The sequence below is a fragment of the Mytilus trossulus genome, chromosome 5, assembly GCF_036588685.1.
Source record: "Mytilus trossulus isolate FHL-02 chromosome 5, PNRI_Mtr1.1.1.hap1, whole genome shotgun sequence".
Lineage (NCBI taxonomy): Eukaryota > Metazoa > Mollusca > Bivalvia > Mytilida > Mytilidae > Mytilus > Mytilus trossulus.
Window position 1 is genome coordinate 76,089,728 of NC_086377.1, and position 17,145 is coordinate 76,106,872.

Consider the following 17,145-nt stretch of genomic DNA (forward strand, 5'->3'; position numbering starts at 1 on the left):
CATGTTCAATGGACCATGAAATTGGATAAAAAATATAATAAGGCATTAAAATTAGAAAGATAATATCATAAGGATCATGTGTACTAAGTTTCAAGTTGATTGGACTTCAACTTCATCAAAAACTACCTTGACCAAAAATTTTAACCTGAAACATACACTCATTTTCTATGTTCAGTGGACAATGAAATTGGAGTCAAAAGTTTAATTTCGTTTGACGAACGAACGGACAGACAGACGGACGAACAGACGCACAGACCAGAAAACATAATGCCCCTCTACTATCGTAGGTGGGGCATAAAAAAGTACGTTAATATACTGAGATAAGATGAGATAACTATTCAGCATTGGAAGTTAATGGGTACACAATATAATCAACATATGCAGTAATCTAATTCTAATTTCTTCGAACCTATGTTCACAAAATACACCTAAATGTATTATCTTAAATATAGCACATATTTTATCTGTTGACAGCAATCCTAGACAATTTACTCATAAGACATATAGGATACATTTTAGTAATTTACAGCAATTAATCTTAACCAAAATTGCAAATCATATATTTTAAATTAAAAGTTTCTAATACATGTATCTTTGGTAATTGTAAACTCAGATGGTAAACAATTATTACTTTTCCACGGTTGTTCCAATCTGAAATATGTGAAAAATCATTATTTATTGTTTAAGCTTTATCACAATTATGGCATATCAGTAGCATGGTTTTATGTCATGAGATTGTAATTAAATTGGATATTTTAATAAGTTAAATGTTAACTCTGGTCAATAATATGGAAGTGCAGAGAGATTAATGATACATTTACCTGGACAATTAGCATCACACTGCTTTTGTTCCTGTAAAATAGAAAATAACTCTACAATCCAAGTATTTGTATAATTCCATGTAAACAACCTACTTGCTTGTCGGTCCCCAAAAAAACATTTCATTTTGTAAAATGTGTGAAACTAATGACAAAAAATTAATGACACATAATAAAAATATACAATATTGACAAATACTGATAGTTACTACAACCAAAGTCAGGTAAATATTATAAATATTAATCCACTCCTCTACCTTACAAAAAAATGGTTTAAACAAAGAGGTGTCATAGCAACATTAGCATCCATTTGCTTCGCTGTCTAATACATTTGTTTACAATTCATACATGTATGTGTTTTGAAATAACTATTCAGCATTGGAAGTTAATGGGTACACAATATAATCAAATTTCCTTTGCTGTTTAGTTTACTATCATACCAACATCAACAAGTTGGTACAGATATAAATTTGTCTCTGAATGTATGAACATTTTAACATAACAACATGAACAACTTTAAGAGCTTGATATGTGGCATATATTTTGTTCATTGTTGAAGGCCTCACAGCGACCTATAGGTGCTGAATTTTACGTCATGTGGTTTATGGTGGAGAGTTGTTACGTTGACAATCATATATCATATCTTATTTTTTATAAAGAGTTGCAAGATTGAATGTCTAACATATAATGCAAATATAGTACCTATCTTATGCAATAAAGGAACTTGGCGACATTTGTTCAGGCTTAGAAATCAATTTTAAATTTCTCGCAATGATGTACCTAAAATTATTTACATACCCTTTTCTTGTTCCAAATACTCCAGTTATTTTTAAGGTTTTCTCCGTGTTCACAAAGAGATTCCTCAGTTTCGGAAGCCATCTTATTTTCTGATGTGAAACAGTTTAATTTCGAGCATGAATACTCAGTGTGGAAGGGTAACTTGCTGCTGGCTTTACAATGGATGGTGAACTGATAAAATTCGGAGATTCTCTCTAAAGTAACAAACAAACAATCCCGGACACTGGTGGCTATATCAGGTATTATCAAACCCTTGGAGCGCTTGTGGACTAGGTGCAATAAGATCTTATTTCCTTCTACACAGACAACGATATCATGCTCTTTATCAACTGATAACCCCACAAACCCAGAAAACATAAGTTTCCTTCCACGGTATTGCTTCAATGTCCACATACTGAGACATGCGCATATGAGACGATTCGGTAAAGCTGGAGGAACAACGGTTCCGTTAAAAACAAAGGCCAAACTAACAGTCCTCTCTGGTGTACATTCTTGTGACAAGAAATCTGTATCATTTCTTTGGGTAAGCATACAGGGTACAAAGAAGTGTTCTACTGGTAGCCGACTTCCTGTTTTTGTATCATATCTACGCTGTTCAGATACGATATCAAGGTGTATCAGCATATCAAATATGTACTCTTTAAAGAGTAATATCTGACAAAATTCTTCTTGCTCCCAAATCTGGTAGAGGTCTAATTTTTGTATCATTCCATTTTCAGACATCTTTTTGAAGGTTTTTCTTGTGTTATCTTCTTTTGGCCAGAATTCAACATCTATAAAAAGAAATAAAATCAATCTTAAGATTTGAAATTAAAGTCAAAAATATACTTATATTAAAATGTATCTATGGAAGCTATGTTGCTCACCTTGATCAGCACAGGAAAATAATATTATCTTAATAATTCTATAACATGTTCTGTTTTAGAACAAATTATCTTTCCTTAATCAAGGCATTTGATGATCAAAATTGAATCGTTTCTCATTGTGGAAAAATGTTACACTTTAAAATTTATTCTATATTTATAAACCATGAAGTTTTATAGTTATACCTATACCTGTTAAGCTATTACGTTTCAGTTTCAGTTTAAAAAAAATGTTTTTTTATCATAATTTTCCATTATGATTTTACAAAACATAAGTTAAAACTGTTATTCTCTCCAAATTTTCACAGCATGATACAATAATTAGCTATAATTTAACAAGTATTGAAACTGTGAATACTAAAATTTATAATTTTTTACTAATTGTATAATAAAAAGTTCTGAAAAAACAACTTAAAGGTTAGTTAAGGGCACCATTTAACAGTCCCTAGTGCTATTATTGGCTGGTAAACAATATTTTGGTATGTTTTTTACCAGCAATTTAATTATTACTCAATGAAAATATTTACACACCAGTAATAAAAGATCTCATAACTTCCACCATAAGAAGGGGACTGATGATAACATTATCTCTTAGCTGTGGTGTGTCAAAATAGACAATTTTCCCTAGAGAATGTTGATAATGTAGAAAATCGGTCAACTGCTCAGGAGACAGGACAGACACCTCGCTGATAGCATTTAATTCTTTAACTTCAGCCAATGACATTATTTGCTTTCCTTCTGCCACTAGTTCAGCGATCTCAAGCTCCAGTGGAACACATGCATTCGGCATCCTTTCACCCCAGCATGGGTGGTCGAATGTTAGTTCTGTTATTGTTTTCTTCAGAACTTCTATTTCTGGGTCGGCTTGATCTTTGGCATTGACAAATATTAGAGGTCTAAGGACCAGATGATGTTTTCCCTCGTGGTCTTTAAACAATTCCTCAATTCCTCTGTAAAGCTCTTCACGTCTGGTCGCAATATTCTCCTGTTAAACATAAAAAGTTGACAAAATAATACACTGATACTGCATCGCACACCTGGTGATTTATATGCATCTTCAATGGTGGAATATTCCAACACGTACTACAATCTCAAATTTTCAAATGACATACATCTTCTCTTATAGGTCAATTTTACACTTTTAACCTAGATCTTATACTTTCAAAGATAACAGACTGAAACTGTTATCAGTTGTTAAATCTTACATTCCAAGGGGAATAAAATGAAAAGGGTCTTTTGAAAGAAACACTAGCTATTTATATTTGTGTTTGGTAATTCACTTTACCTACCTAGTATAGAAACACAAGTAAACAAATAAGTCACATTTAATAAGTTGGCAATACATCTTAAACAGGTCAAGAGGGAATTTGCATGAACATATGGATATTGTTATAGTTCAATTTTTTGTTGATAAAAATTATAATTATTTTAAAACAAAGCATGAATCGTCCTAATGCATTCCCTGTCCAGAGTTTTGATTTCATCAACTCATCAACATTTGTATTACGTTTTGGAATTTCAAATATTTTGGGGACTTACATCACTGAAAATACAGTTAAGACGTATATCTTGTGCAGTACCACTAAATGCTAAACTTTCACTTTGTCAAAATATTTGTTGAAATAAAACTGACTTAAATACAACTTTAACAATCAAACTGAGCAATTGTTATAGTCAATAGACATTGCCCGAGAGTGACACGGCAAAGAAAAAAAAAAATTTAACATTTAAACTGAGCAATTGTTTAAAGTCAATAGACCATGCCCGACAGTGACACGGCTAAGAAAATTCAAACTTTAACATTTAAACTGAGCAATTGTTTAAAGTCAATAAACTATGCCCGAGAGTGACACGGCCAAGAAAATACAAACTTTTACAATTTAAACTGAGCAATTGTTTGAAGTGAAAAGACCATGACCGAGAGTGACACTGCAGAGAATCTTCATGAAAATTTACTACATTTGAAAATGCCTGTACCAAGTCAGGAATATGACAGTTCTTGTCCATTCGTTTTTGATGCGTTTTGTTTTTTGATTTTGCCATGTGATTATGGACTTTCCAAATTGATTTTCCTCTGAGTTCAGTATTTTTGTGATTTTACTTTTGAATATTAATACAAACGCAAACCGAATATCAATTTTCTTATCTATAAGTGGTTCTTCATATATTCTACTCTAGTTATAGGCCCTTTAATCTGATCTTAAGTCTATTACCCGCCAATCAATTAGGATCTTGTTCTTTTAAAAGTGTAGCTTTACACGAAGTTTGGTCAAGTTAAGACATATCGGCATATTATCATTATGTAAGCAGTTTTTACACATTATTCAAGTGTTTCAAATGGCAATGACTAACTACTATATTTCTAACATAAGATAACTCACCAATGGTACTTTGTCTTTGTGAGTGGCAACAAACAAGATTTTTGGAATGCCTGCATATACAACCTTACAATAGGTCAGGATGGAATTGACCCAATATTGCAAGAATACTACAAAATAAAATCAAAATCTGTCATAAAAAAAGTATAAACTGTCTCTCATCTTTGTCTATGTGAATATTAAACAAAGGAAGCAGATGGAATACAAATTCATGACTAAATTTAACAAGTAATTCCATTCCCCTGCTTACTTTTTTAGGCATAAAAAATAAGGAAATAAATCTGGATGGTATATGAAGAAAAAATTCATCAAAACTAGAATTTTTAGTCTTTGGGTAGATATTTTGAGAAATCAGTATGTAAACATTCTAACATTAAATATGTTTTCTGGTTAACTCATTATAAGACAATCTGACTTTCTTTAGGAAAACATTTTTTTCACATTGCTTAATGACTAGGCCATAAATTGTGAATTTGACAATACATTGCTTAACTTATTTTTACAACAAATAAACATATATGAAAAAAATAAGGATTACATTTGTTTTGCTGCTACTTAATACAAAGTTTTAACAAAAATAGGTTTCAGGAATAACAACAAAAGTGCACACACTGAAATTTCTCACCTTCTTTACTAAGCATTTATATTATGTTGATAGGCCTACATATAAAGTTTAACTACAACTATCACATAAACTTAACATGATCCAAGAAAATGAGGTCAAGGTCAGATAAAGTAAACAGAAATACATGTAGACCTAACAATCATTCAATACACTAAATGAAGTTGACCTATTGCCTATAGTTTCTAAGAAACAGACTTAAATAAACTCATTATAGATACTAGGATTAAGTTTTGTATTTACACCAGACCGCGTTCCGTCTACAGAAGACTCATCAGTGACGCTAGAATTCAAAAATGTTAAAAAGTCTAAATAAAGTACGAAGTTGATGAGCATTTAGGACTAAAATTGCTAAACGTTTTGTCAAATACAGCTAAGGTGGTCTATTCCTGGGTAGAAAAGACTGAGTATTTCAAAAATTCAAAAGTTTGGTAAACAGTTAATTTATAGATATGACCAAGAAAACTAAACATTGACCAATGAACCATAAAAAGGAGGTCAAGGTCAGATGAACCATTCCAGGCAGACATGAACACCGTACAATCAATCTATGCATCACATATACATGTAGTTGAACTATTGCTTAAAGTATCTAAGAAACAAACTTAACCATGAAAACTTAACATTGATCAATGATCCATGAAAATGAGGTCAAGGTCAGATGATACCTGGAGACTGACATGTACACCATAAAATATTTCCATACACCAAATATAGTTGACCTATAATATATAGTATAAGAAAAAAATACTATAAAACTCAATCAAATGAAAATGAGGTTAAGGTCAGATCACACCTGTCTGTTGGACATGTACACCCTACAATCATTTCAGATACAAAATATAGTAGACCAATGGCATACTGTATAAAAAACATACCAAAACACAAAAAAATAACTATAACTACTGAACCATGAAAATGATGTCAAGGTCGGATCACACCTGCCAGTAGGACATGTACAACTTACAATTCTTCCATACACCAAATATACTAGACCATCAAAACTTAACCTTGTTCACCTATCCATGAAATGAGGTCGAGGTCAAGTGAAAACTGTCTGACTGACATGAGGACCTTGCAAGGTACACACATACATACAACCGCAGAGGTAGAACCCTGAACAGTTTGTGCATGTTTGGACACAATATTCAAGCTTGATACTGTCTGAATTTGATTGTTATCAAATTTTTGACATAATATAAGTTTCTGACACTAAATAAATGTGGTGAATTATCTAAAAAAAATTTAATGGGTTAAAAAAATTGTAATACATTTCAATTGAAGATCTCTTGCTATTGCACAATACTGTGCAAAAGAAGATTTCTTGCTATTGCCCAATACTGTGCAATTGAATATTTCTTGCAATTGCGCAATATTGTGCAATTCAATATTTCTTGCTATTGCTCAATACTGTGAAATTGAATATTTCTTGCTATTGCGCAAAACTGTGAAATCGAAGATTTCTTGCTATTGCACAATATTGTGCTATTGGATATTTCTTATTATTGTGCAATACTGTGCAATTGAAGATTTTTTGCTATTGCCCAATACTGTGCAATTGAATATTTCTTGCAATTGCGCAATATTGTGCAATTCAATATTTCTTGCTTTTTGTGCAATATTGTGCAATTGAAGATTTCTTGCTGTTGCGCAATACTGTGCAATTGAAGATTTCTTGCTTTTTGTGCAATACTGTGCAATTGAGCTAGAGATCCATACACTTGAACACAAGTTCTTGTCTGGAAACTAGAAAAATGCTTATTTTCGGCCCCTTTTTGGCCCTTAATTCCTAAGTGTTTCCGGCAATTACCCCCAAACTCAATTCCAGCTTTCCCTTTGTGGAACCTTGTAGTACAATTAGTACAACTAGAACAATGCTTGTTTTTTGCTTCTTTTTTGGCCCCTTATTCCTAAAATTTTGAGGCAATTACCCCCTGAATCAATCCCAGCCTTCCCTTTGTGATTTGGAACCTTGTGGTACAAGGTCAGAGAGATCAATTCACTAACACACAAGTTAATGTCTGGAAGTAACAAAAATGCTTATTTTTGGCTCTTTTTTGGCCCCTAATTCCTTAACTGCTGGTACCATAACCCCCAAAATCCATCCCAACCTTCCTTTTGTGATATTGAACTGTATGGTAAAATTTCATAGAAATGCATTTACTTAAACTACAGTTAATGTGCGAAAAGTAAAGTGTCTTAGGATGATGACATTGAAGCAAACGTCAAACCAATATACGACCGCAAAAATGTGTTGTGGTGGTATAAAAATATGATGTTGTCTGTCAATAAGTGCAACACTCTGTTCATGCTTATGATAAAATCATCAGCTCCTTTTTGTGAGAATTCACTCATTTAAAATCTAAAGAAATTTTCAGGAAAGAGCTTTATCACAATATACCGTATAGCGGGTTATTTTCGCGGGTGTAAAATTTCGCGATTTTCATTGAATAAGGTATACGAAATATTTTTGCGGTTATTTTTTTGGCGGTTTCGAAACTGTTTTCAATATATTTGCATGTACACTTTTAAATTGGCGGAATTTATTTTGGCGATTTTGTTCTCTCCGCGAAAATAAGCGAAAATTTACACCCCGCGAAAAAAACCCGCTATACGGTATCATGATGTCATTCTATTGTTCTGCCAACTGATTTGAAAATTTTCAGTTGTTTGCTCATGCTCTAACTTCCTAAAAGAGTTGGCCACTCAATTTGATTCAAATTTAACTGATCATTTTTGTGTATACAAAACACTTTTCAAAATACAAAAAAATAAAACCTGGTATCTTTGATAAATATTATTGTATAACCTCATATCAATGTTTCAAAATGTGAGACATATTGAGGTTAATATGGTAGTTTGTGACAATCTCAAAGTGGCAATGTAAACAAGTTACGTAAACATTTTGGTTTGCTTAAATATTTAGAAAAGACAATTTTTTATTTTTTTGAATTATCACCTTGCTGTTATAGAAATGATTGTTCGCATTATCGGAATGTAAATAACATGCATATTACCTGCTGGCGTTGGCGTCATGTGCTGCCCTGGAAAACACATCACATCAGGGACCTGTTCATGCAATTCTTTGCTCCCATCAAATACTACAAGAAACAATGCCCGGAACGTCATGAAGGTCTGGTGTGTTGTTAAATAAACGTATTGTCCACCAAAATCCCAGAAGATAAGACGTCCAACTTTCATTTTATACTTCCCACTTTTGAGGACCTTTTCCATTTTCTTTCTAATTTCTTCTTTAGTCATTCTTGTTTTCATTTTCTTTTCCATCTGTTTTACCGTGTGAGGCACATTGGAGGATTTCATAGATGGTGGACATTGTGCTGCTGCAGACTCTTCTGAGGGCAAAGAGGAAAGTGTAGCTTTGGCATAACCAGTTGGGCTTGTATCTGCAGCGTTGATGAACTTTTTGGTTAGTTCACTCTCCTCCTCTTCTTCCAGAGAGGTCATTAAAACCTTATGGTACACAACATCCAGGGCATTATAAGAGTCTGCAATTATATTCAATACATCAGGCAAATCAAACCCAAAACAGCTGCAGGCTGTCAAAACCAAGTGAAGAATGTAAGAAAAATCAGAATTAAGATAAGAATCATATCTTATCATGTGTAACATTTACATAATGCTATTAACATATTTTAAAGAGAGTCATATTTTAACTGATTGATTGATGACATTATTGATTATGGAAAATAAATGTTAATTCATTGATTAATTTTAACATTTAAATTCAATTTCAAAATATAAAACCTTAACATCGTTCTAATAAGATTAGTAAATTGTTAAGATTTTCATACACAAATCAGATTTGATATTGAATTAATATGGTGCGTGAATAGAAGGCACAAAAAAATGGCTTCAATGTGAAACTAATTTAAATCAGTGCTATAACATCTCTACTGATAGCGCAGTCCATGCAATAGTTTCTTTAAATGTGGTCAGATGTTTGTACTTGTACCCTTTCTCACCTGGATCAACAAGAATCCACTCTTTAGTAAGAATATCTAGGCCACAGCGACCTTCTACCAGAGAAATGCCATCTGTTGGGTGTCGACCATCAGGTATAATTTCTCCAGCTAAAAGCTTAACAAGAGTCGACTTCCCAACAGAAAATTGGCCAGTTACCATGCATCTCATATCAAAAGATTCATAGCTGCCCTTCCCTAATAAACGATTTAACATGGCAGACTGTTGCCCTTTTCCGATGTAATCTAAAAAAAATTAAAAAAAATTGGAAAGTTTTGATTTGTTCATGTTGTGAAAAAAAAATGTATCCATACAAACACTCATCATGCTCATAGATAATTTCTCCTCATTTGTTGGTCAATATGTTGATATGTCATCTTTTCGATATGTCAATGTGTTAAATATGTCACAATGTCTTTATGTCTATGTGTTGATGTATTAGCCTGTTTATGTATTGAATTATTGGTGTAATGATGTAGAAGTTTGTTAATGTGTTAAGTTGTTAGTGTTTTAATATATTAATGTGTTGATATATGAATATTTTAATGTGTTGAAATTTCAGTGTGTCAATATGTCTGTGTCGATGTATGAGTCTGCATGATAATGTGTTAAAATGTCAGTTTGTCGATATCTCTGTGTGGATGAATTTATCTGTTAATGTGTTAATTTATAAGTGTGTTGATATGTCTACATGTTGATGTACAAGTCTGTTAATTTGTTGATCTGTTAGTGTGCCAATATGTCAAGGTGTATGTATGAGTCTGAAATTTTAGTTAATATGTCAGTGTGTCAATATGTTTATGTGTCGATGTATGAGTGTTAATGTATTGATATATCAGTATGTTAATGCATTGATGTTTGAATCTGTTAATGTGTTAATCTGTCAGTGTGTTTATATGGCAATGCATTGATTTTTAAGTCTCTCAAGGTATCAATATGTCATGGTGTTGATGTATGAGTCTAGTTCTATGTAGATCTGTCAGTGTTTTGATGTATGAGTGTTAATGGGTTGATTTGTCAGTGTGTCGATGTATCAATGTGTAGATGTTTTAGTATGTTAATGTGTTGATATGTTGATGTTTTGATATGTCATGTGTAGATTTATGAATCTGTAATAGTGTTCATCTGTCAGTGTGTCAATATGCAAATGTGTTGCTGTGTGAGTCTGTTAATGTGTCGTAATGTCAACTTGTGGATGTTAGAGACTGTTAATGCGTTGATTTGACAGTGTGATGATGTAGAATTTGTTAATGTGTTGATTTTGTCAGTGTGATGATGTAGAAGTATGTTAATGTGTTGATTTGTCAGTGTGGCGATGTGTCAATGTGTAGATGTTTTAGTATGTTTATGTGTTGATATGTTGATGTGTTGATATGTCATGTGTAGATTTATGAATCTGTAATAGTGTTCATCTGTCAGTGTGTCAATATCCGAATGAGTTGCTGTGTGAGTCTGTTAATGTGTCGTAATGTCAACTTGTGGAAGTTAGAGACTGTTAATGTGTTGATTTGACAGTGTGTCAATGTGTTAATGTATGAGTTGTTCAATATGTTTGTGGTTCAATATGTCAAGAGTGTCTATATGTCTATGTATTGATGTATGATCCTGTCAATGTGTCAATATGTCGACGTGTGAATATTTTAGTCTGTTAATGTGTTGATTTGTCAGTGTGTCAAATTGTCAATATGCAAATGTTTCAGTCTGTTAATGTGTAGATCTGTCAATGTGTCAATGTATGAGTCTGTTAATGTGTTCATCTGTCAATGTGTTTATGTTTGAGTCTGGTAAGATGTTGATATTCAGTGTGTCAATATGTCAATGTGTTGATGTTTGAGTCTGGTTATATGTTGATATGTCAGTGTGTCAATATGTCAATGTGTTGATGTTTGAGTCTGGTTATATGTTGATATGTCAGTGTGCCAATATGTCAATGTGTTGATGTTTGAGTCTGGTTATATGTTGATATGTCAGTGTGTCAATATCCAATGTGCTGATGCATGAGTCTATCAATGTGTTGATCTATTAGCGTGATGATGTATGTGTGCTTAAGTGTTGATCTGTCAATGTTTCAATATGTCAATGTGTAGATGTATGAATCTGGTTATATGTTGATATGTAAGTGTGTCAATAGGTCAATGTGTTGATGTATGAATCTGGTTATATGTTGTTATGTAAGTGTGTCAATATGTCAATGTGTTGATGTATGAATCTGGTTATATGTTGATATGTAAGTGTGTCAATATGTCAATGTGTTGATGTATGAGTCTGGTTATATGTTGATATGTAAGTGTGTCAATAGGTCAATGTGTTGATGTATGAATCTGGTTATATGTTGATATGTAAGTGTGTCAATATGTCAATGTGTTGATGCATGAATCTGGTTATATGTTGATATGTAAGTGTGTCAATATGTCAATGTGTTGATGTATGAATCTGGTTATATGTTGTTATGTAAGTGTGTCAATATGTCAATGTGTTGATGTATGAATCTGGTTATATGTTGATATGTAAGTGTGTCAATATGTCAATATGTTGATGTATGAATCTGGTTATATGTTGATATGTAAGTGTGTCAATATGTCAATGTGTTGATGTATGAGTCTGGTTATATGTTGATATGTAAGTGTGTCAATAGGTCAATGTGTTGATGTATGAATCTGGTTATATGTTGATATGTAAGTGTGTCAATATGTCAATGTGTTGATGCATGAATCTGGTTATATGTTGATATGTAAGTGTGTCAATATGTCAATGTGTTGATGTATGAATCTGGTTATATGTTGATATGTAAGTGTGTCAATATGTCAATATGTTGATGTATGAATCTGGTTATATGTTGTTATGTAAGTGTGTCAATATGTCAATGTGTTGATGTATGAATCTGGTTATATGTTGATATGTAAGTGTGTCAATATGTCAATGTGTTGATGTATGAATCTGGTTATATGTTGATATGTAAGTGTGTCAATATGTCAATGTGTTGATGTATGAGCCTGTCAATGTGTTGATCTATCAGCGTGATGACAAATGTGTGTTAAAGTGTTGATTTGTCAGTGTGTGGATATGTCAAATTGTTGAAGTGGGAGACTGGTAATATGTTGATCTGTCAGTGTGTCAATATGTCAATGTGTATGTTCAATATGTCATTGTGTTGATGTACGAGTCTTTTAATATGTTGATCTATCAGTGTGAATCTTTTAATGTGTTAAGTTTGTCAATGTTTCAAAATGTATATGTGCTGATGTATGGGTCTGTTTATTTTTTTGATTTGTCAGTGTGTCATTAAGTCAACTTGTTAATGTTTGAGTGTGTTTATATGTTGATTTGTCAGTGTGTCAAAATGTCAATGTGTTGATGTACCAGTCTGTTAATATGTTGATCTGTCAGTGTATCAATATGTCAATGTGTTGATGTGTTAAATCTGTTAGTGTGTCGATGTATCAATGTGTAGATGTTTTAGTATGTTAATGTGTTGATATGTTGATGTGTCAATATGTATATGTGTTGATGTGTGAGTCTGTTAATGTGTTGATCTGTCAATGTGTTGATATGTCAAATGTTGATGTATGAGTCAGTTGATGTGTTGATCTGTCAGTGTGTCAATATGTTTATGTGTCGATGTAAGTGTTAATGTATTGATATATCAGTGTATTAATGTTTCATGTTTGAAACTGTTAATCTGTCAGTGTGTTTATATGGCAATGCATTGATTTTTAGGTCTCTCAAGGTATCAATATGTCATTGTGTTGATGTATGAGTCTTTTTATATGTAGATCTGTCAGTATTTTGATGTATGAGTGTTTATGGGTTGATTTGTCAGTGTGTCGATGTATCAATGTGTAGATGTTTTAGTATGTTAATGTGTTGATATGTTGATGTGTCAATATGTATATGTGTTGATGTTTGAGTCTGTTAATGTGTTGATCTGTCAATGTGTTGATATATCAAATGTTGATGTATGAGTCAGTTGATGTGTTGATCTGTCAGTGTTTCAATATAACAATGAGTCAATATATGAGTCTGTTATTTTTTCTAATCTGTCAGTGTGTCAATATGGTAATGTGTTGATGTATGAATCTGTTTAAGTGTTGATTTGTCAGTGTATCAATATGACAATGTGTTGATGTATGAATATGTTTATGTGTTGATTTGTCAGTGTAGCAATATGCCAATTGATGAGTCTGTTTCGTGTTGATCTGTCAGTTTGTCGATATGTCAATGTGCAGATGTATGAATCTGTAAAAGTGTTAATCTGTCAGTGTGTCAATATAGCAATATGCAGACCTCGACAATAACGCTTGTCCAATTGTCCGGTACCAGAGGGAAAAAAGGTCGGACAAGTAAAAGCTGTATCAAGCTTGTCCGTTGGGACAAGTACAATTATTCTGCAGAAAATAAACTTCATCCAACTTTAATGAACAGAGTATAATTATAAACAACAAACAAACAAAACAAATATTAATTTGACATGTTTCTGTCACGTGGTTTCTGTATTCTGTCTATTCAAATGCAAAACCTTTTTCTTCGACTTGCAATCGATAATTTAAACTGGTTCTTTGTCAGGTACTTTTTAACAGGTCAAAAGTATACTATTCTCGGAAACCAGTCTTACTGATCCGAATCAATGCTGCGCTTTATAGATAAGGTAACTCTATAGTACAGTTCGTCACCTGGACAGGTTTAGCTCGAAGTTTAAGACAGTCTGGCACCGTAGGACACATATTTAGTAGACATGATTGATAGACAGTTTGGCAAGACAGGAGACAATTTGGGACCAAGACAAATCAGTATCTCATTTTCTTACCTTATTATGTTCTTTTTAATAAATACCATATGAGTTTTCTCATTGGCAATCAGACCTCATCTTCTTTTTATTGATTGCATTTGAATAGATTCTGATGAGACTGGCATTGGTGAAAACTAGAACCTAAGTCCTGTGACATGACTAGATTCAGTTGTACTCGACTCATATTTTTGAAAAGTATTTCACAAGAAATTCATAAAAGTCAAATCTATTATTTAAATTCGTTTTGTTCCTTTAATCAACTTAAAATGTAAAAAGGTTATTTTGGGTTAAAAAAAAATTGGACAAGTAACAATTTCATTCGGACAAGTAAGTTTTGGTATGTACTTGTCGTACTGGACAAGTTGAAAAAAAGTTATTGTATACATGGTACAGGCCTGATGTGTCGATGCATATATGAGTCTGTTATTGTGTTGATCTGTCTAAGTGTGGATACATCAATGTGTCAGTATATGAGTCTGTTTAAGTGTTGATCTGTCAATGTGTCAATATGTCAATGTGTAGATCTCTCAAGGCGTTGATGTGTAAAAAGCTTTAGAACTGTCAATGTATAAATATGTCAATGTGTTAATTTGTCAACTGGTCAATGTGTCCATATGTCTTTGTGTCAATGTTTGAATTTGATCCTCTTTTGATACCTCAATTTTGAGATGATGATCTGTCAATGTTTTAATATGTCAATTTTTTAATAGGTCAACTGGTCAATGTGACTATCCGTATATGTGTCAATGTATTAATATGTCAAAAAACTACTTATTCTGTATAATCCAGTTGAGCTGATGGCTGGTTTTCAGCATTTCAACTTCCCCTTATTAGAGTCAACATGAAAAGACGGACACAAGTCCCTTAAAAACATTAAACATAAAATTGCAGATAGAGCACAAATTTCAACAAACGTCCATGAGAACAATCATTGATCCACCAGTGGCGTCCATCAGTTTGTACTTGCAAAGAAACCCTTCAATATGTAATTGCGTGATATCCTATCCATTTGTTTAATTTATTTTATTATTCCACACTTTGTAAATACTAATAGTTTATTTTAATGAGACATCCATCTTCACTGAACTTAAAATTGAGAATGGAAATGGGGAATGTGTCAAAGAGACAACAACCACCATAGAAAAAACAACAGCAGAAGGTCACCAATAGGTCTTCAATGTAGCGAGAAATTCCCACACCCTGAGGCGTCTTTCAGCTGACCCCTTAACAAATATATACTAGTTCAGTGATAATGAACGCCATACTAATTTCCAAATTGTACACAAGAAACGAAAATTAAAATAATACAATACCAACAAAGGCCAGAGGCTCCTGACTTGGGACAGGCGCAAACATGCTTGTATACATTAAACTTTAGGGGCCAGCTGAATCAGCCTCTAGGTGTGGGATTTTCTCGCTGTGTTAGAGACCAATGGGAGGCCTTGGGCTGTTTTATGCTTTTTGATCTGGTTGAAGTTTCTTTGAGGCATTCCCCGTTTCCATTCGTAATTTTTATCAAATATTCAATTCCTTGAGTTATATATATTAACTAAGTTTCAAGTTGATGTGATCACAAACTACATGTTTATTTCAAATAACTGGGAGAGACGCACAAACAAGAAACATCATGACCCTCTACTATTGTAGGCAGAACAAAAAAAACATCCATGTACTTGTCTTAAGCAGATCAGCTATATCCCACTGTGGCAATACTCTCAGAAAAGTATGGATGTACTTGGGACTACAAATGTCCGTTTATTAGAAACAAGTAATTATAAATCATTTCAGTCGGTATCTGAATAATTTACATTAGATAATTACCTTCAACTACTGGTGCTGCAGGTTCCTGTAAATGGGTGTCAGGAGTTACTTCTGGGGATGTCTTTGACATGACAGTCTACAAAAGAAAAATATGCTATAATTTATCATGCCCTATGTGAAAACTTGTCAAATAGTTTAATACCCCTACAGAGAAAAAAAGTTGAGGGCTAGTTGAGGGCTATGTGGAGGACAGTTGAGGGCTAGCTGTTTTAAGCAAAATAGTTGAGGGCTAGGTGTTGAGCAGCTTTCTTTGGTTACATCTTCTGACATCAGACTCGAACTTCTCTTGAACTGAATTTTAATGCGTATTGTTATGCGTTTACCTTTCTGCATTGGCTAGAGGTATAAGGGGAGGGTTGAGATCTCACAAACATGTTTAACCCCGCCTCATTTTTGCGCCTGTCCCGAGTCAGGAGCCTCTGGCCTTTGTTAGTCTTGTATTATTTTAACTTTTAGTTTCTTATGTACAATTTGGAGTTTAGTATGGTGTTCATTATCACTGAACTAGTATATATTTGTTTAGGGGCCAGCTGAAGGACGCCTCCGGGTGCGTGAATTTCTCGTTGCATTGAAGACCTGATGGTGACCTTCTGCTGTTGTCTGCTCTATGGCTGGGTTGTTGTTTCTTTGACACATTCCCCATTTCCATTCTCAATTTTATAGCTCAACTCAAACTTTGCCAAGCACTGTATGTTTCATAGATGTCGCTCAACTGGCCCTCAACTGAACCTGACCATTAAGTTGAGGAAGAGTTGAGCAATTGATCTTTGGTTTTCATATAGTTGAGCAAAAGTTGAGCATTTAGACTTTGATTTTTTTTGTAGTTGAAGAAAAGTTGAGCAATTGATCTTTGGTTTAACTTTTCATGTAGTTGAGCAAAAGTTGAGCAAAAGTTGAGCAATTAGAAATATGAGCTGGTGATATAAATGTTATGTGCCCCATCTGTTTTCAATTTATCTCTGTGTACATGTGTAAAGTACAAGAAGACAGGAAATTTCATTGTAAAAGTACACAGAGTTTGAGACAAAATTAAGGGAAGCACATGATTTTATACATTTTTCTACAGGTATTTACTTAA

At 33.1% G+C, this 17,145-nt stretch overlaps 1 protein-coding gene across 1 annotated transcript in view; it reads right to left on the bottom strand.

The window, feature by feature from the left end:
• Nucleotides 1–17,145, bottom strand: part of LOC134718317 (uncharacterized) — a 402,856-nt gene that overhangs the window by 18,750 nt on the left and 366,961 nt on the right. The window contains exons 4-6 of the mRNA XM_063580812.1: nt 3,011–3,464; nt 1,617–2,389; nt 822–852 (exon numbers count right to left, since the gene is read on the bottom strand). Coding sequence (XP_063436882.1) covers nt 822–852; nt 1,617–2,389; nt 3,011–3,464 — 1,258 coding nt within the window. The remainder of the gene's footprint in view (nt 1–821; nt 853–1,616; nt 2,390–3,010; nt 3,465–17,145) is intronic.